This window comes from Danio aesculapii, chromosome 7, assembly GCF_903798145.1.
Source record: "Danio aesculapii chromosome 7, fDanAes4.1, whole genome shotgun sequence".
Taxonomy (NCBI): domain Eukaryota; kingdom Metazoa; phylum Chordata; class Actinopteri; order Cypriniformes; family Danionidae; genus Danio; species Danio aesculapii.
Window position 1 is genome coordinate 8,648,747 of NC_079441.1, and position 21,009 is coordinate 8,669,755.

General features: G+C 34.7%; 1 protein-coding gene across 4 annotated transcripts in view; it reads left to right on the top strand.

Moving 5' to 3' along the window:
* arnt2 (aryl-hydrocarbon receptor nuclear translocator 2) overlaps positions 1-21,009 on the top strand; it is a 183,145-nt gene that overhangs the window by 21,437 nt on the left and 140,699 nt on the right. For all 4 annotated transcript variants that reach the window (XM_056461014.1, XM_056461015.1, XM_056461017.1 and 1 more), the window contains exons 2-3: positions 14,344-14,458; positions 20,692-20,739. In XM_056461014.1, coding sequence (XP_056316989.1) covers positions 14,344-14,458; positions 20,692-20,739 — 163 coding nt within the window. The remainder of the gene's footprint in view (positions 1-14,343; positions 14,459-20,691; positions 20,740-21,009) is intronic.

The window sequence follows — 21,009 nt, forward strand, 5'->3', positions numbered from 1 at the left end:
CAATTTAGTACGATTTGCTCATCCGCCATTGATGGTTGGGTTTAGGTGTGGGGTTAGGTGCCACGCCTCCTTTTTAAAATCGTACAATTTCGTACGGCTGAACTCATACGAATTAGCCACTAAACTGTCAAAACGTAAAATACTTACGTTTTCTCGTGAGATCAGGCTGGTGTGTCTGTGTTTGTGGTCACGTGATGTGCGTTTTCAGCGGTAGTGTCAGGGCTGTTCAGAAATGCTCATCCAATGGATGTGGATCATTTTCGTTCTATAATTCCATTTAAAAACTAAGACCTATTAGTGTAAACGGCCTGAGTGTGTATTTTTCGCGAGCGGATTTGTGACGGGGGCAAGGCGGAGGATAAAGATGCCGGCTCAGCATCATGGTGTCTATCGGCCATCGGCAATGGACAATGCCATCATCTATCAGCCCAACCCTAATTGACAACCATAGTACGTAGGGCTGTGCGATAAATCGAATCGCAATCGTTATTTGAAAGTTGCGATTTAGCAAATCGCAAGAGGCTGCTGTGATATGAAATATATATGTATTTAATTTCCCCCGCCCAGAGCAAATGTGTGACTGCCATCTGTGTGTTATAGTCTTCCTAGCCAATTGAGTGAGCACTTTCATTCTGCCCAATCAGAATTGCACTACTGAACTATGCGGAACGGCCACAATAAAACAAACAAACAAACAAACAAACAAACAGGAAAGCACAGACAAGTGAGATGATGGCGTCTGCCGCTTCAGACGCATTAATAGAGTAATTAATATCAAAGAAAAACAGGACATCGATAATATGGGAATATTTTGGTTTCAAAGTCACAGACACTAAACAAAAACAGGTAATCTGTAAGAATTGTTGCCACAGCACGATATATAAATACAATATGATAAATACAAAAACCAGCACCTAAAAAAAGCACCACAGACGGCTATATGAGGAGTGTCTTGCTAAAAAGTCAACTGAAAGTATTGCTACTGGCACTCAGTCTAGTAGCAAGCAACAGCAAAGTACAATTTCAGAGTTGTTTCAGCCATGTTAGTTTGCTAACTGTTCTGTATTTTTATAATTAATATATATGTTTTTATAATAAGTTACACTATCTCCCTAATTTGAGTTCAGTTTGTTTACAGAAAGGTAGGGTAACTTTATTTGTTTACTGTTTGCTCTAGTGAAAAATGAGTGTTATATTTCTGAATGTTCATTTATTCATTCATTTTCTTTTAGGCTTAGTCCCTTTATTAATCCGGGGTCACCACAGCGCAATGAACCGCCAACTTATCCAGCATGTATTTACGTTTTTACTTCCAGCCGCAACCCATCTCTGGGAAACATCCACAAACTCATTTACACATACACTCATACACTACGGACAATTTAGCCTACCCAATTCACCTGTACCGCATGTCTTTGGACTGTGGGGAAAACCAGAGCACCTGGAAGAAACCCACACGAACACAGGGAGAACATGCAAACTCCACACAGAAACGCCAACTGAGCTGAGGCTCGAACCAGCGACCTTCTTGCTGTGAGGCGACAGCACTACCTACTGCGCCACTGCGTCGCCAATGTTCATTTATTCATTCATTTTCTTTTCGGTTTAGTCCCTTTATTATTCAGGAGTCACCACAGCGGAATGAACCGCCAACTTATCCAGCATATGTTTTACACAGCAGATGCCCTTCCAGCTGCAACCCATCACTGGGAAATTTCTAAATATTTATAAACAAATTTGAAAAATGTAAGTGAATATATTTTCAGTTCTTTTTTTAACTAACACTTACTGCATTTTAGTAGTAAGAAGCTACAATACAGAATATTGAGCTGAAGCTTGAATTCAAAATTAAATCACAAATCAAATCGAAATTGCAATATCTGACAAAAAAAAAAAAAAAAAAACGCGATTAGAAATTTTCCCCAAATCGCACAGCCCATAGTAGGAACAAAACTACTAAAACCTACTGTAGCCCCTGCAACGACAGTAGGAATAAAGTCAATGGCTATTTTTTCCCCTTAGCAAGTATATATTCCTTTGTTTTCAGCTAAAAAAGAAGAAACATAAACTATTTTGAAACAAGTTGAGGCTGAGTGAATGATGACAGACATCTTTTTTTATTGGTGTGAACTATCTCTGTTATGCTATTTTAAAAGCTATTTTTCCTCATAAAACACCTTTACGTTCATCAGAAGTATTTGAGAATCATTTATATAAATACATATTCAGCTTGTTCCTCTCAGTGACTACGTTTACATGGACATCAGTAATCAAATTATTTGCTTTAATCTGAATAAGACACTAATATGATTAAGGTGTTTACATGAGTTGCTTTTTGAATGTTCCTTTCATGAGCTCGTTTTACATGTTGTAGCACATAGTTTGATCAATGGCATTGCGTTTCATGTAATTTCGGGTGTATTTCATTTTAAATTTGTCGACTTTAACCGCAGTTCGGCAGTTTCACTTTCATTCAGGAACATTTCATGTCCACTGTGACATGAGATATTGGATGCGAGTATGAACTGCTGTAAGTGTGTAGTTTGAATAGAATTTGATACAGCAAGCCGTGTGGGAAAAAACATCAGCATCTGTGTCTCTGTGGTCCTTCACTGAGTCGGTAGGTGCAGAGAATAGTGTCAAACAGCCGTGTGTCCATAGACTACCCTGTCGCAAAATGTGGTGCAAATCCTACACGACGTTAGTAGTTTGATATCGGTGTTTACATGTCTGTACTGCACTTCAATAATGCGACTAAAATCGGCAAGCTTCACGTGTCTGTATCCGATTTCTGTTTAATTCAATTATGACCTTAATCGAATTAAGGTAATTAAAAAAATTGCTGAAATCAGATTATTGGTGTCCATGTAAACGTATCCACTGTCTGAAATGGTTGGTTTAAGGCAGTGTTTCCCAACCCTGTTCCTGGAGGCACTCCAACAGTTCATGTTTTGGATGTCTCCCTCATCTGACCCATTAACTTCAGGTTTTGGAGTCTCTTCTAATGTTCTGATGAGTTGTTTCAGGTGTGTTTGATTAGGGAGAGGATGAAAATGTGTACTGTTGGCGTGCCTTCAGGAACAGGGTTGGGAAACTCTGCATTAGAAGAGACTCCAAAACCTGAAGTTAATGGGTCAGATGAGAGAGACATCCAAAACATGAACTGTTGGTGTGCCTCCTGGAACAGGGTTGGGAAACACTGGTTTAAGGAACCAGTCTTTCCGAAAATCTGCTCTGCTCTGATTGGTCAGATGATTGGCCCAATCTGTTGGGATTGGTTAAAATGAATTTTTGTACAATATCTGAGTTTGAGCTCTTACTCTGCGCTAAGGGTGCAATGATTCTCAGTAAACAAAATCAAATTGTTGCATTGTCCTCTTATGGTTTAAAGATTACATTATTAATATTGGTTTTGTGAGGAAAACAATTCCAACAAAACAGATAAGTTCCACGTTTGTACACGATTGCAGCTTAAATATTGACATTGTTTAAAAGCAGTTAATAAACACTATAGGCTGGCAAATGCACATATGGTTTGTTTAGGACAAAATACTAGACTTACCGACGATTATAGTGTGGACAGAGATTGTTTTTCTGACTCAGAAATGCACAGTTAAAACACCAGTCTGAACAAAGAGGAGAGTTTTGAAAATGCACTACTGTAAAAGCAGCCTACGTTGACGTTATTTTAAAAAAAGCAACAGTATAGACTGGAAAATCTATATTTGGTTTGTTTAGGAAGAAACACTAGATTTACAGATGATTATAGTGTGGTCAGAGATTACTTTTCTGGCTCAGAAAAATGCAGTAAAAACGCCAGTCTGAACTAGGAGAGTTTTCATTCTAAAATGCACTACTAAAAGATGCACTACTAAAAGCAGCCTAAATGTTGACATTGTTTTAAAAAGCAGCAATATAGACTGGAAAACCCATATTTGGTTTGTTTAGGAAGAAATACTAGACTAATCGACGATTATAGTGTGGACAGGGATTATTTTTCTTATTCAGAAAAATGCTGTAAATACGGCAGTCTGAACTAGGAGAGTTTTCAATCTAAATGACTGTTTTAAAATAAAAATGCACTACTAAAAGCAGCCTAAATGTTGACATTGTTTAAAAATGCAAGAATATAGACTGGCAAGCTCATATTTGGTTTGTTTAGGAAGAAATACTAGACTTACAGATGATTATAGTGTGAACTGAGATTATTTTTCTGACTCAGAAAAACACAGTAAAAACGCCAGTCTGACCACAGAGGAGAGTTTTGAAAATACACTACTGTAAAAGCTGCATGAAAGTTGACATTTCTTTAAAAAAAAGCAAAAGTATAGACTGGCAAACTCATATTTGATTTGTTTAGGAATAAATACTAGACCTACTGATGCTTATAGTGTGGACAGTGATTACTTTTCCGATTCAGAAAAGCATAGTAGAACATCAGTCTGAACCAAGAAAGTTTTCATTTTAAATCCCTGTTTTAAAATGAAAATGGACTTCTAAATGCTGCTTAATAGTTGTTTAAAAAGGCAACAGTGTAGACTGGCAAACCCATATTTGATTTGTTTAGGCAAAAATACTCGACTGCTTTCATGCAGTTCAGTTTTTTCTTTTACAAGCCTATCACTCTGCAGAGCTTTTAGGTTCACAAACACATTGTGAAAGGTAATGACTGAAAACACAATCCTGACATATATTATATTCTGTTCTTTGAATCCGAAATGAGATTGTGTTGATTGATTAGTTTCTTGATTTTGTGTTGTAATGGTCTAGGGGGTTTTGAAATGTTACAAAATATTAGCTTGTCAGCACAAAGCTCCCTAAAGAGTTTTTTTTTTTTCATTTAATGAGGTATGTGTTATAGGTCCATGTAAAATGTCAGCCCTGAAAACAAGTTTTGAATGCCACGAGTGCTCAGAGACTGAGGAATAAAGAAAAGAAAAGATTTCTGATAAACTTGCTTTACAAGCAGTTTTAGTGACCTAAATATGCCTCCAAAACACAAGGAAAGTTAACTTTTTATTCTTCCAATGAAATAATGGCTTAACTTATTGTCCAGGTGCATTGTGTAATACTGTTAGGTTACTGAGTTTCTTTTAAATGCCTTATATATATATATATATATATATATATATATATATATATATATATATATATATATATATATACCAATGTGTTGGATATTTGGAAAGAATTCATTCAGGTTGGGATGATTTTGTAGGGAAGTGCATCTGTCAAGATATATATATATATATATCTTGACAGATGCACTTCCCTACAAAATCATCCCAATCTGAACGAATTCTTTCCAAATATCCCACCCATTGGTATATATATTTATTTATTTTTTTTTTTCACCTGTGCTATATATAAATATATAGCACAGGTGAAAACAGTAGAACAAAGATACTTTTAACTGATTTTCTGGAGTATTGAAGTACAGAGATTCAATAATCAAGTGGAAAATAGCCATGTAGTCCTCGTTGTATCCAGTTTCTCCCACAGTCCCTAGACAAGTGCTGTAGGTGAATCGGGTAAGCTAAATCATCAGTAGTGTATGTGTGTAAGTCCTGAATCTCCAGATTGGGGGTTGAGCGTTGGGCCAACAACTCGCCTCATAAAAACTAGATGTTACGTAACACCAAAATGGTGCGGCTAAATATGAACTTCGATATAAATGGCCCTGGGAGTAAGAAAGTAAGTCCTCATTGTAAAAATAATGAAACAATCTTTTTTTGAAGTGACAAGCTTTAGCATTTCTTGTACCCAAATGGTTTAATTTCGCCGGAAATCTTACAGTCACATGCTTTAAAAACAAATCCAAATAAAAAAATCTTTCACACAAGAGTTAAACAAATCACAAATCCCATATTATGTACTTTTTCCTGGTTTATTTATAACCCCAAGTTCATATTGCAGTTCCAGCAATGTGACTATTGCAGAGTCACACATTGCCATATTGATGCTGAAACAATATATATTGTGCAGCCCTAGTTGGAGCCTTCGTTGGAGAAGTCCTTTTGAACAGTTGAATGCATGCTTCATCAGCCCTAGTGTTGTCAAAAGTATCGACTTTGGAACCAATCTGAACTGAAATTTTGAAGGTGCCATATACTGCATTGGTTGAATGAGTTAAATTGTTCTCTGATATCTACATAGTAGGGTTATGGCTTTGGCAAGTTCAAAAAATCTTCAAAAACGGTTTTATAAGCTCATTAATTACTCCATAAAAACCCCATGAAATCAGAAAGTCCATGATTGACCATATATGGTTCGTATCATGAATATTAATGAGCTCCACTCTGACGTGCAGCTCTTACAGAGACGCATGCATAGCATGATGTATGCTAAACATGGACAAATATAAACCAATCAGAGTAACGTTAACCTATTTTGCTCACCAGATCTGTAGTGGATAAAGGCTAAATCATAATTAAACTTGACAGCAGAGAGTGATAGAGATGCATCGCATTTTATTTTGAAGCTATATTGTCAAAGAAAACAGCCAGGACTTAGTATTAACCTCTGCATGAACTTATGACAGTTAAGGTGAGCGATTTTATACGATTCAGCAGTCTACGTGTGTTTGTAGAACCATACACATCAAATTTCACAATAAACATGATCAACTAACAAAAGATGTAACTAAACCAGCCTGATCTCACGAGAAAACGTAAGTATTTTACGTTTTGACAGTTTAGTGGCTAATTCGTACTAATTCGTACGAGTTCAGACGTACGAAATTGTACGATTTTAATTAGGAGGCGTGGCACCTAACCCCACCCCTAAACCCAACCGTCATTGGCGGATGAGCAAATCGTACTAAATGGTACGAATTAGATCGTACGAATTTATACGAATTAGCCACTAAATCAAAAAGTTACGAATTGCCGTGAGATTGTGTTGAACTAAACATACATTATGCCTCTTCAGAGTGGAAATGAATAAATATTAAATCTGTAAATCTTGCATTTTGAGTCTTGAGTCAAGTTGAACACACCTCGTTTTGTCTTTGCCCAGTAATGCACAGTAAACAATTTGGGGCTTGCGTTTTCAAAATAAAAGTCCCACATACATAGTAAGTTAAATATAAGCTTAAAAACAACTAAGGAGAGGGAAACTATCATTGTTTTCTCACTAGATAGTGTTTGACTTATCAAACGCAGTCTGAGGTGTGCGTATTAATGATCTCAAAGCTACATATGAGTCTGTATTCTCTAGATGATGTCCGCTGCTCGTCAGGTCCGGATGAATGACCTAAAGTAGGCATACATGCAAATACGGAGGGCATGGACCGTGAGTCTCCTCATAGATGGTTTTGTCCTTTGATTGGCTCATTGTCCACCAGGTTTCTACACTCATGGAATTTACATGAGAACGAGGAAACAGTGGTGTCTTAGGCTTACAATATGTCCATTTCTATATACTGATGTTTTATTATTCTACTATGCAATGGTATATCCAGCTTTTCTCTATAGGGCACCTTTAAAAACATCCATTTCCTGCTAACATTTAAGCATGTTCTTAAACACAGCTGATTGGCCATTGTGTTCACATGCTCAACAGAAATGACTGTGATTGGCTGTAAAGGTCATCAGTTATAACTGTTCACTGTAGTGTAAACACAGATACAGGGACATAAGCATTTCATTGGTACTGAACTTAATACTTTCGACGCTAATCAGCACCTACATCGACAGAACTACTGCAGCATACCCACAATCCTCTGCTGATAATCCAAATCCGAATCAATCCTCCAAAGAATCAATTATTTATCCTAGTTTCTCCATCACCGCATAGATCCGTAAAGACGGGCCAGTGTCCAAGACGTCAAATTGCGGAGGTTTTCTCTATATGCCTTGATTGAAGAAAGCACTCATTCGTCTCGTTTCTGTCTCGATGGGTTTCTTTCACACGAAACTCGAAACGCTGTCCACATGTATAAAGAGCTCAGCCGCTGCTGGCGAGATCCTGAGGGACGGGTGGATGTTTTGTTTTTGGAAACAGGCCTCTGGTCATTAGAATGAGCTGTTGAGTTGTGATTCAAAATGAGAGACAGCAGCGCCGTATCTGTCTTCATCCCTTCACTCCATCCCACGAGACAGATTAATGAGTTTGACCTGAAGGCTTTCCGAGAGACAAAGACAACGAGACGGATTGAAGAGCTTTAGAAAGGCCTGAAAAGCACCTAGAAAGGAGATAAAAAGAAAATTAAAAGGTTTTTGATAGAGGGAAAATATAGGAATGACACAATATAAACTGAAAAAAATGACATTGGCTGTTTGTTTGGTCAAAATACTTGTATAAAATGAGCTGTAATAACACAATTCTTGAGTTTTTTTGGCACAACTTAATTGTTTTATGTTTAATCTTCTTAAATTTGGAAAAACTAATAAGTAACTTAATTCCTTCATGTTGTTCCAACACAAATAGAATCATGTTGAACCTAGTATTTTTGTACAGTGTATTTGACATGAATCGTATTGAATCTTTACTATCTTTATATTTTACATCTGCATATATCAATGCAATCTCAGATCAATTTGTAACTTTTTGATTTAGATTTAGTGGTTAATTTGTGCGATGTGTACCCACAAAAGACATTGTTCAGTCTGGAAGGGAGTGAGTTGGATTGTGTGTATGGGGATAATTTCTGTCTGATGGATTAATATAGTCTGGATACCCATTCATTTCCTATGGCGGTTCTCAAAGTTCAATGAAAGAGATGATCATCACATTTATATGTTTATCAACTTTTATAAGTGCATAGTGTTGAGGCATACCTGTCAACTCTCCGGTTTTTCCCAGGATTCGCTCGTATTTTACAATTCTATCCCGCTATCATCACATAAAGGTATTTTCTCCCATATATTTTTTTTTAATTTCCTATGAAGGGTGGCAATAAATACCCAAGAGCTGATCCTCCCTATACGCAACCCTTACTACCAAACCACCAGGGGATGCCCCTTGCTCTTAAATGTGAATCTGTTCTGTGCTTTCATTTTATTTAAGGCATGAAAACAATTTCAAATAAATATAAATAATAATATCAAATAAATAATATCAAATGAATATAAATAAATAAATCGGCAGGATTCCTGTCCATTACAGGCGTCGTTGCCCCTCCTATGCAATACTCAGAACAGTCAGTTCATGTAGTGGTGCGTGACTGTCAGACACGCTCCATTGTGATAAATAGACAATGTTTCCCGAACGGATTCTTTACACATGATTTGAAGTGGAGTGAATGTAGACACTATGGGTTTTAGGTGTGTTTGAACAGATATACACATAATAATAATAATAATAATAATAATAATAATAATAATAATAATAATAATAACATCATCTAAACATGTTGATCTTTGTGGGTTTTCTTTTAAACAAAACTAATTTTGTCTTAAATGAGCGTAAAAAGTCAGAAAAGCAATCAAATGCGTTTATTATAGATCTGCATTTTTAAAGTGACACCTCTGATATTTAATGTAATCAAGTGAAAAATCTAAATGAGAGATTCCCTTACTGAGAGCGTCCCTTATGTATCCCTTATTTTTACATCCCAATGCTGACAGGTATGTGTTGAGGATCAGTGTTGGGGTAACGCATTATAAGTAATGCGAGTTACGTAATAATATTGCTTTTCTAAGTAGCAAGTTACGCATAACTTTAAAAAAAGAAGTAATGAAATTTGAGTTAATTTAAAAAATGTAATGCTGGTTACTTTTTAGATTAATTAATTTGCTTATTGTAATTTGATTAATGTAATCATGTTGAATTACACTTAAACTAAGATGGCAGAGCCCTACATTTCTGTGATGGAAGTATTCTCTTTATTCTGAATGTATGGAAGAAAATTGGATTATAGTCTCAATGGACAGTGATTTTATTGATCTAATGAGACATAGATACAGAAGTAGCAAACACATTGCTTTCAACTTTCATTAATCTGTATAAACAGCATGTATGGCGTCAGGAAGTTCTCAGAATATAATATTATTCCAATCTTTTTAATTAGTTTTTGTTTTAATTTAGTTGTTTTTTTTAGGGAAATGAAGGTGTAGGTCAGTGGTGCTCAACCCTGTCCCTGGAGATCGACCTTCCTGCAAAGTTCAGCTCCAACCCTGATCAAACACACCTGAACCAATTAATTTGGACCTGAACAGCACTTGATAATTACAGGCAGGTGTGTTTGATATGGGTTGCAGCTGAAATCAGCAGGAAGGTCGATCTCCAGGAACAGGGTTGGTCACCCCTGATGTAGGTTATACAGTGTGTTGTTAAATGCAGAGCTCCTCCCTTTAAAAAAGAAAAATACACTGCAAGTTCTGAAAGAGATCAAGCGTCAGGAAGGTATTAAAATAATAATAATAATAATTCCTTACATTTATATAGCGCTTTTCTAGACAATCAAAGTGCTTTACATCCTTTTGGGAGGAATCTCTTCATCCATCACCAGTGTGCAGCATCCACTTTGTTGATGCGACAGCAGCCATTTTGCACCAAGACTACACACCCTGTATTTGGTGGAGAGGAGACTGAGTGATGAAGCCAATTGTGATATGACGATGGTTAGAAGGCCATGATGGACCAAAGCCAGTGGGCAAATTTGGCCGGGATGCTGGAGTTAAACCCATACTTTTTTTTTTAAAGGACATCCTGGAATTTTTAACGAGTTAGGACTTCGGTTTAACGTCTCATCCGAAAGACGTCGCTCACTGACAGTATAGTGTCCCCTTCACTGTAATGGGGCGTTAGGACTCGCACAGACCACCCCCTGCTGGCCTCACTAACACCACTTCAGGCAGCAACCTACTGTAGCTTTCCCATGTGGTCTCCCATCCAGGTATGGACCGGGCTCAATCCTGCTTAGCTTCGGTGGGTGGTCATGTGAGAGTTGCAGAGAGCTAGCTACCAGTTAAAAAGTAACTGAAAAGTACGTACTTTCCATAAAATGGAACTAAGTAACTCAATTAGTTACTATTTTGGGGAGTAACTCAATATTGCAATGCATTACTTTCAAAAGTAACTTTCCTCAACACTGTTGAGGAAATCATAAGGATTTGAGGCAATCAGATGTAAAACACAATATTTATGAGTGTTTTAAGTTGTAAATTGGTCAGATTTGACCCGAACTCAACAGGAAGGTAATTTAGCCAAGTTAGAGTCATTAGGCAAGTCATTGTATAACCTTGATTTGTTCTGTAGACAATCAAAAATATATATTGCTTAAGGGGGCTCATATGTGTAGCCTTTGAGGTTTGATAATATGTTTAAATGTTCCAGCATTTGTTTTGCCTTTAAAATTATTCATAACCTTGCTGCTCCTTTAAGAAAATGTTTAACTCTTACATCAGAGAAAACATCTCAATGACACGCTCGGTGGTAAGAGAGGAGTGTATTTTCCCTAGACGTAAAACCTCTTTTGGCAAATCATCTTTTTCTTATAGCCACCAGTCTATGGAATACTCTTCTAAAAGAATTGATCACATTCACAGACTACCTGACCAGGAGGTGGTTTTTGTCAAATCACATTTGTACACACTGAGGTGTTGTGTTTGATTTGTCTGTGAGTGAGTCTCTATGTTTTAAATGGCATTTTTATTTGATTTTTTTATTATTATTATTATTATTATTATTTTATTTGATTGCTTTAAAGGGCACCTATGGTGAAAAATCTACTTTTCAAGCTGTTTGCACAGACGTGTGTAGATGTAGTGTATAGACCGTCATATTGGGGTGATATAAACACACCCAGTCCTTTTTTTTTTTTTCAATTTAGCAACATAAAAACGGTGGACCAATTAGAATGGTTTTCAGATCGACCGCAACTTGACGTAGGAGTGCGGTCCCCCCGCCCACCGAATTGATTGACAGCTGCGCGTATTAACATGTCCGGTAGTCACATGTATAATCATATCAACAAGACCAGACGTGCGCAAAGCAACCGGGAATAAAAGGTCTGTTCAGTTCGCTAGGATCATCAATCATCATCAAATGTGATCAAGAGTGAGTTTTACAAGTTTAAAATGTTTTAAAACAGAGCATGTGTGTAATGAGTTATAGCGATTTAGCTTAGCTTTACTTCATCAGCACAGCAGCGTGTCAGAACAATTATATAAGCAGACGCTTCAATCCTGGTTTGTGGACGTTAAATCAGGTTTATTTTGTACATTAACATAACAGATATCCATACAGCAGTGAGGATTAACCTGTATCCTGTCACATATGCGTGCTCTCTCTCTCTCTCTCTCTCTCTCTCTCTCTCTCTCTCTCTCTCTCTCTCACTCTGTGTGCGTGTGTGTGTGTGCGCGAATTAACTTTGTAATGACTTTGTGTGTGACTCATGGTTGCATCTCACAAAAAATGCATCAAATACTGATTGTTAAAGTTCTTACTGTAGTATTTCTCACAAACACGATGTGAGATCTGCTTCCTGAGGCAGCTGAGGGCGGCGATTGAGGCATGTTGCTAACAGGCATGTGGGAACGGTGGGAGGGGAGGACTAGCCTTAAAGGCCCAGTACAAAAAAAACAGCAACCAAGTTTTACCGGCTATAATACAGACACTTCAAACAGCTATAATAAATAATCTGATGGGTGTTTTAAGCTGAAACTTTACAGACACATTCTGGGGACACAAAAGACTTATATTAAATCTGGAAAAAGGGGTAACCTATGTGCCCTTTAAGATTTACCTGTTCAGGGACTGCAGGTGGAAAATAGCAACTTTGCTTAAACCTGGCACAATGCATCTTTCCTTTTCGAGGTCAGTGTATTTTTGTGCATGTCTCTGTTAAATAAGTAAATTCAATCTAACATTATTGACCTTAAAATGGCTTAAAAAAGGGCTTTGATTGTAGCCAAAATAAAACAAATATATATGTGTATATATATATGTATATATGTGTATATATATATATATGTGTATATGTGTATATATATATATATATGTGTGTATATATATATGTGTATATATATATATATATATATATGTGTGTGTATATATATATATATATATATATACATATATATATACACACACATATATATATATATATATATATATATATATATATATATATTTAAATTGCAAGAGGGCGAATAATTGACTTAAATATTTGCTTTCACAACTAAAACTTTGTTTATTTCGCCTGCATTTTAATGACAATATACAACAGCATTCCCCCATATGTTTGCATAAGCAAGTTAACTTTTGGCAGCCTGTGATATATCTTGTTTGGCTCATGGATTCAGCATCTCTCTTGTACCTTCACATGAGTAAGGTGTGAGTTTGTAAACCTCATAAATAAATAAATGAGTGGAAACTTGCTGAAAGGGTCTGTTCAGCTCTGGAGAACAGGAGAAGTCCGAGGCAGACTTTATTAAATATTAATATGATTCTGCAATCACTGAGGCTGAACATGTCAGAGAGTGTTCATTTTCTCAGCCTGCTGCTGTTTGAGAGTATGTTCATCTAAGTGTGTGTGTTACATGTATACTGATGGTATTTCATTACTGCAATGTACGCTCACTGGCCACTTTATTAGGTACAACTTACTAGTACCGGGTTGGATCCCCCTTTGCCTTCAGAACTGCCTTAATCCTGCAGCAGTTTGTCTTGACCATGTCTACATGCTTAAATGCATTGAGTTGCTGCCATGTGATTGGCTGATTAGAAATTCGCGTTAAAGAGCTGTCAGACAGGTGTACCTAATAAAGTGGCCGGTTAGTGTGATTTGGTGTAGAAAACAAACTAGTGTTAAAATAAGCATTGCACATACTAAAAAAAACTATGAATGTATGAAATATGGTGTCATTCTTTGAAAGCTTTCATGTTTTGATGCCTAAAATATTTATAATTTAAGTATTAAGCTAAAAAGCCATGTTCACTGAACTTTAAAGAATTAAAATTGTATTGTTGAGATTTATTAGGGTTTTATGAGTTAAGTATTTAAATTATTTATTGAGTACTTCAATTATTTTTCAGACAAAGCAATTAGAAAATTGATTTAAATACAAATTTAATGATGTTATTAGTAATTAATTAGTCTATGGAAGTAACTTAGCCAGCACTGATCATTACAGTGAATTAAATTTTAGTGTGTGTCTTCTGTAAATCATGGTAAAATTCATTATTTTTGCTCATAAGAAGACCAAAAACAGGACACTGTGTGTGGAAAACACTATTGTTTTGATCCTTGTCTGTAATTTTAGATTCCAGGTCATTGTATAATCGAAATCAAGCAGTTTAAATGCTTTTGTATTAGTTGCATGCATATGAAGTATATTTATATATATATCATATGATGTTTCTATGTCAGAATATTAAGATGTTTTTTCTCTTCAGAAATGGGCACAGATTTGCCAGGGCCGGTGTCTATGCCAGGTGCTGTCGTAGGTGCAGGTCAGGTCAGGATGACAGGTGCGATGCCAGGACGAGGAGGCAAGCGGAGATCAGCGGGGTGAGCGATTCAGAGAAACACCACACTGTTTTCATAACTCCAGATGCTCTCTGTCAGAGGTGCAAATTACATGAAGGGGTGGGAGGTGGTTTGAGACCTCTCTAGTTAACGCTTGATCCCCCCTGAAGGAAGTCAAAACACAATATGGCCCAATTCCTCTCTTCTTTAATTCTACCCCTTCCCCTTGGCCCTTGAAACAGAGTGTGTAAGAGAAAGGGCTTCAAATTTGCCCCTAAGAAATGGGGCAGCACTACAACACCCGCACACGTCATCGTTTGTGTTTCACGAGCTTGTATGAGCTTCATATGAGATCGACAAGGCAACTGCTGTAGTAATTCCAGTGGCGTTATTTTTTTGGTGTTTATCTTACAGGAAATCACAGAAGGCAACAATACCATGTTATCATAACGATCTAATGTGGCAATAAACTCCTAACTGTACTGTGTATTTACACTCTTTTTTTTTTTAATTGTTTTTTTTTTTTTAAAGCATGACTGTAAACCACGAATGCTGTTATGAATATATTAAAACATATGCTTGTTTGTTGTAAATATTCTTAATAATGCCAAAAAATACTAATCTCAGACTCCCCTTAGCCATAAGCCTTCAAGCTATAGAGAATTGGGACACCCCTACCCCTTCACGTGAACGTGCAAAACAAGGAGTATGAATAAGAGAAAGGGCTAAGGGGTAGAACTGGTATTGGGTCTAAGTGCATTGTAACAAATGATTAATTTCGGTGTAAGTATATATTATTTAAGTCCACTTATTATAAAGTGGTACCCTTGTTTCTTATTCATTTTGGGCTGATTCCAAAGATACTCTCCGTTTTGCATTTGCATGTGAATTTCTGTTAAAATAAATGTTTAGGATTGTTGCTTTTGAGCGTTCGTGAGATGTGAGATTTCTTTTCTAATCACAGGAAAAACTGCCACAAACACACAATCCCATCACAGCTGCATTTATAGGAGTAAAAAAAAAAACGTTTTTGTACCATAATTTACATAGTCAAACCAGACAAAATGCACGCACTATAAAAATATACCTGTTAGTTAACAAGTGCACTTTAATGCTAAAAATTCAACTCAAATGAAGTGACTTTTATTGATGTTTAGTAGTTTGAAATAATATAATGTAGAAGAAATAATATAGAGAAATAAGCCTGTAGAATGACAGAAAATATACTGGCAGTGTATTACAAGGTTTTTGTAGCACAATATACAGCACCAACCCAGACCATATATCATTTTAAACTATTAAAAATGTTCATAAAAGTCAGTTTTTTCCAACTTTTTAAGCTTCAAGATTGTTGGAAGAAAGATCAAGATCCCATAACGCAATTCAAAAGCATAATTAAAATATAAACATGAAACACAAAATACAGAAAACTGCTAATTTATGGATTTTATTTTACAGTGTGGTTTCAAACTACTGAAAAATGTCAATAAAAGTCACTGTTTAACTTTGCAACTTAAAAAAGTTAAGAGAGTAATGTCCCATAATGCATTTCAAAAGCATACATTAATTGAAAACAGTCAAGAATCACAAAATACTGGGGACTGTTAGTTAACGGATATAATTATGTTAATGGGTATAAATGGTTATAATTATGGCTGAAATTATGGTTATAATTATGACTGAAGAAAATGCAAATCAGATCTTTGGGTGTTTTCCTGCATTTATATTTAAATCTAGGTTAATGTGTGGTACTTTGACATTAATGGAGATTTTTGAACATGTTTGTCCAATCTTTCCCTACATTTTGAAAGTTAAATGATATGTTTTAAATACTTAATGGCCTCTATGCACAGCTAATGTTTTTCAGCCAACGACAAACTTCCGGTGAAAGCTTAATATGACTATTTTCAATTTCATAAGGTTGCTTTTACAGCATCGATGTTGTAATGTAATTACAATACGTTCAGTTGAATAGACTTAAGCATTCATTTAGTTGTTCAAGTGTAAAACTAGATGAAAGACTGTGTAACCGCTAGCGTCGTCAGGATCAGCAGGCAAGCGCAGAAACTAATTGAAAATACTGGGGTAAAATAAACTTCATATTTTAAAGACATGGTAGGGGGAAATGAAGTTTAATGCAGTGCTTCTTGTCCAGTCTGAGACCCACTTTATATCGTATATCAGTCAGGCAGTGAAGATCAGCGAGTTTTTTTTTTTTTTTTTTTTTTTTTTTTTTTTTTTTTTAGTTTTTTTTAGTTTTTATTGATTATTTTTTTTTTTTAGGAACATATAACCAGTGGAAACAAAAGAAACAAATAAAAAATAATACATATATACATAAATATACATATGTATACATTTTTATATAGGCAAATACATTCATTTCACACATGTATATGTGAATACATACTGCATAGAAATATTAAATTAACCTCATCAAATAAATAAATAAGTATAAAATAAAATATAATAAAAGATTGCCAAACATATTTTCACTATGATACATAACCTCTAGAATTATGTAAAAGAAATCAGACTTTAAACCTGGCAATTTTATAATGGAAAGACAGTTCACCGGAAGCGCTAAGGCTGGCTGGCTGAAATTAAAAGTCTGTGTGGATATAGCCCATAGTCATTAGAAACGAAACTTTTGACATTTCACTGCTTTTGTTATTTTAATAAATCATTTGAACTGATAGACAGTTGAAGTCAGAATTATTAGCCCCCCCTGAATTATAAGCCCCCTGTTTATTTTATTCACCAATTTCTGTTTAATGGAGAGATTATTTTTTCACCTCATTTCTAAACATAATAGTTTTAATAACTCATTTCTAATAACTGATTTATTTTATCTTTGCCATGATGACAGTAAATAATATTAGACTGGATATTTTTCAAGACACTTCTATACAGCTTGAAGTGACATTTAAAGGCTTACCTAGGTTAATTAGGTTAACTAGGCAGGTTAGGGTAATAAGTAGGGGTGTAACGATACACTCGGCTCAAGATACAATGTGTATCACGATATAGTGTTCACAATTCGGTATGTATCACGATATTTGGAATAAAAATTAAAACTGAAATGCAAAGATTTATTAAAAAAATTACCAAGAAAACAATTTTCAGTGTACTTCTTTTGTTTCTTTTTGTTGTTCTTTAAGAAAATAACTAAACTAGGGAAAATTTAAGTAAAGATGCAAAAAAAAAAAAATTGCATTCTATTCAAGTAAATTTTCTCACGATTCTGTAGATGTAAAATAAAGGTGAATATGAGTAGGCTGTTTTTATTGTTATTTCTCAGACTTATGATAAAACAGCAATAATATTGTGTGTAGGTCTACTATTGGTTAAAATGCAAAATTTTGAATAGACTTTCAATAATGGACTTGAACATATCGTAATAAAATCGTCATAACGCCATGATGCATATTGTGACATTTTTGCATCGCAATAAATCGTACCACGATAAATCGTTACACCCCTAGTAATAAGGCAAGTCATTGTATAATGATGGTTTGTTCTGCAGACTATCGAAAAATATTTGCTTAAAGAGGCTAATAATTTTGACCTTAAAATGGATTTAAAAAAAATAAAAACTGCTTTTATTCTAGCCGAAATAAAACAAATAAGACTTTCTCCAGAAGAAAAAATATTATCAGACATACTGTGAAAATTTCCTTGTTCTGTTAAACATCATTTAAGAAATAATTATAAAATCAAATGGGGGCTAATAATTCTGACTTCAACTGTTTGTATATACTGTATATAGTTTTGCAGTGAATATAGACAATCCATTTTGGATTTTGGTGCATTTAAACAAAACAGATTTATTGAATAGTTACATCTATTAAAATAAAAATAAAATAAAAGTTTGATCTCTCAACATTATTAGGAATAGAAAGATTATACATTTAAGTTTATAATGAGGTATTGCAAACTACTATGTATAAACTATGAAATTACAGCAAATTTTCTCTTGATTTGTTTACTCTTATTTACTCCTGATTATTTTCTATAATATTTTTCCCTAACATTCATTTGTGTATACAAATTTTGGGACTGTGATCTTAATGTTTTTTTGTTAAATTACCTCTAGTTTTAGCTTTGGTGTCCACTAATCTAATGAATATACACTGATGTATTATTGTAAAGCATTGTATTATAAAAAAATAAAAATGTTTGCTTTTTTCAAATTAGCAGAATTAAAAAATGTATGATTTTTCCTGCTTTTTTAATGAGAAGTGTTTGTGTTTTATGAGCTCTTGAAGTGTTGAAATGAATGTCCCTCACATTTTTCTCATTTGTTTTCATCGCCTCTTATTATGCAAGCGTTCATTATTTGTGGTTTTGTCATTTGAAGAGGTGCTCTGTGTTAATGAAATGAAATAAGAAAAAAACAGCTTTTTATTTATGGAAGGGCCTTTCTCATGCGTTTGAATTACTGCCATTACTGCGCTGCAGTTTGTTTTTTGTTTTGTTGTGGTTTATTAGTAAGATTATCCTATTTGTAACCTACTTTATGCTACATTTAATATTTATGTTGGCCATAAAAATGTAAATGAAATCTCCTAGTGGATGGATCTTGGTGATATAGGATGCAGCTTCTATTTTGTTCAAAGAATATTATTATTTGAGTATTATAAAAAGTTCATTATTATTTATTAATTCATTAAATTATTTCTTTATTTGTTTATTTTTATTGTAATAATAGCAATAATATCAATAGTGTAGCAATAAAAATTATGAATTAATTAATATATTTTAATAAATAATATTGTTGTTTTTATTTTGTGTTAATTTTAGGAGCGTGGTCTACATGATTAAAACTAGTTATTAAGCAAACAGAATTACAAAAGACCACGTTTTTATTTATTTCAGTTCATCTCTGTGAATCATTGATTGCAGTTTCTGGTACAGCAAACAGTGCGAGCGGCTTGTGAAATAGCACAGACTAGCTTTGATTTTAGCAGAATCTCTCTTATGGATATTGACAAACTCCAGCTTTACTTGTTTATCACGTTTTCATGTCTTCTGGTTATGGTTGCCAAATTGTAAAAAATAGGGCAGATTATACATCCTTTTAACATTGGAAATTTTTAAGGGGGATTTAAGTACTCAACATCTATCTATCTATCTATCTATCTATCTATCTATCTATCTATCTATCTATCTGTCTATCTGTCTATCTATCTATCTATCTATCTATCTATCTATCTATCTATCTATCTATCTATCTATCTATCTATTGTTTATCCATCTATCTATCTATCTGTCTGTCTGTCTGTCTGTCTGTCTGTCTGTCTGTCTATCTATTGTTTATCCATCTATCTATCTATCTATCTATCTATCTATCTATCTATCTATCTATCTATCTATCTGTCTGTCTGTCTGTCTGTCTGTCTGTCTGTCTGTCTATTGTTTATCTATCTGTCTATCTGTCTATCTATCTATCTATCTATCTATCTATCTATCTATCTATCTATCTATCTATCTATCTGTCTGTCTGTCTGTCTGTCTGTCTGTCTGTCTGTCTGTCTATCTATTGTTTATCTATCTATCTATCTATCTATCTATCTATCTATCTATCTATCTATCTATCTGTCTATCTGTCTGTCTGTCTGTCTGTCTGTCTGTCTGTCTGTCTGTCTGTCTGTCTGTCTGTAAATCCTTTTGTTTTTATCTTTTTATTCTTGTGTATATGCTAAAAATATACATAAAATATATTTTATATAAAATATATGTAATTTTTGGACTTCACACATGAGATTGAAAAAAATAAAAACTACTTTTTTTGCCCGTATGTAGGCAAATCGTTATATTAAATAATAAAAAGAATTAAATTTTATATCAGTATATATAAATAAGAAAAACAAAAATTGATACTTTTGTCACATACAGACAAGAGGCAGTTGGCAAGAAAGTATTTCTCAAATAATAATCAAAATAAATATCTAAAACCATAAAACTAAGACAATTTTGTTAGAAATAATGCTTGCACTTTGAGTGTGTGTGTGTGTAGGGGGTGGGGGGGGGGGGTGGAGGGGTTGGGGCAGTATGTTTTAAAATAAAGATTTAAAAATACATATAAGCCTAAATGAGAGCAACATATCAAATGAAAGTAGATTAAAAACATTAATAAATACTTACAGTTCATCTTAGTGGTGCTTTAATCCGTCATTAACATTGATTTATTTCTGGTAATATTGATATAAACCATTCTAAACAGTATGTGAGCAAGTATTTATTTACATGCGTATCTCTCTGTTCGTCATTAGGATGGACTTTGACGACGAGGACGGCGAGGGACCCAGCAAATTTTCAAGGTAAGTCTCACACCATTTCCATATTTCCAAACCACCCGATTAGACCACACTCCTCCATGTCCTTTGTGTTGTATTTTGAGTTGTTTGAGCATATCTTTTAGCTGTGTGCGTGTTCATCTGTCATCAGCTTATGTTTTCTTTGAGTTGGTGTTGTTTTTAAGGAGCTGTAAAAGTCTCGACTGACGGTAAAGACGCTTCAGCGTTAGTGAAGACACACTGACCCCTGCTGGAGACTCAGGACAAACACGCACAAAATCCACCAGTAAACGC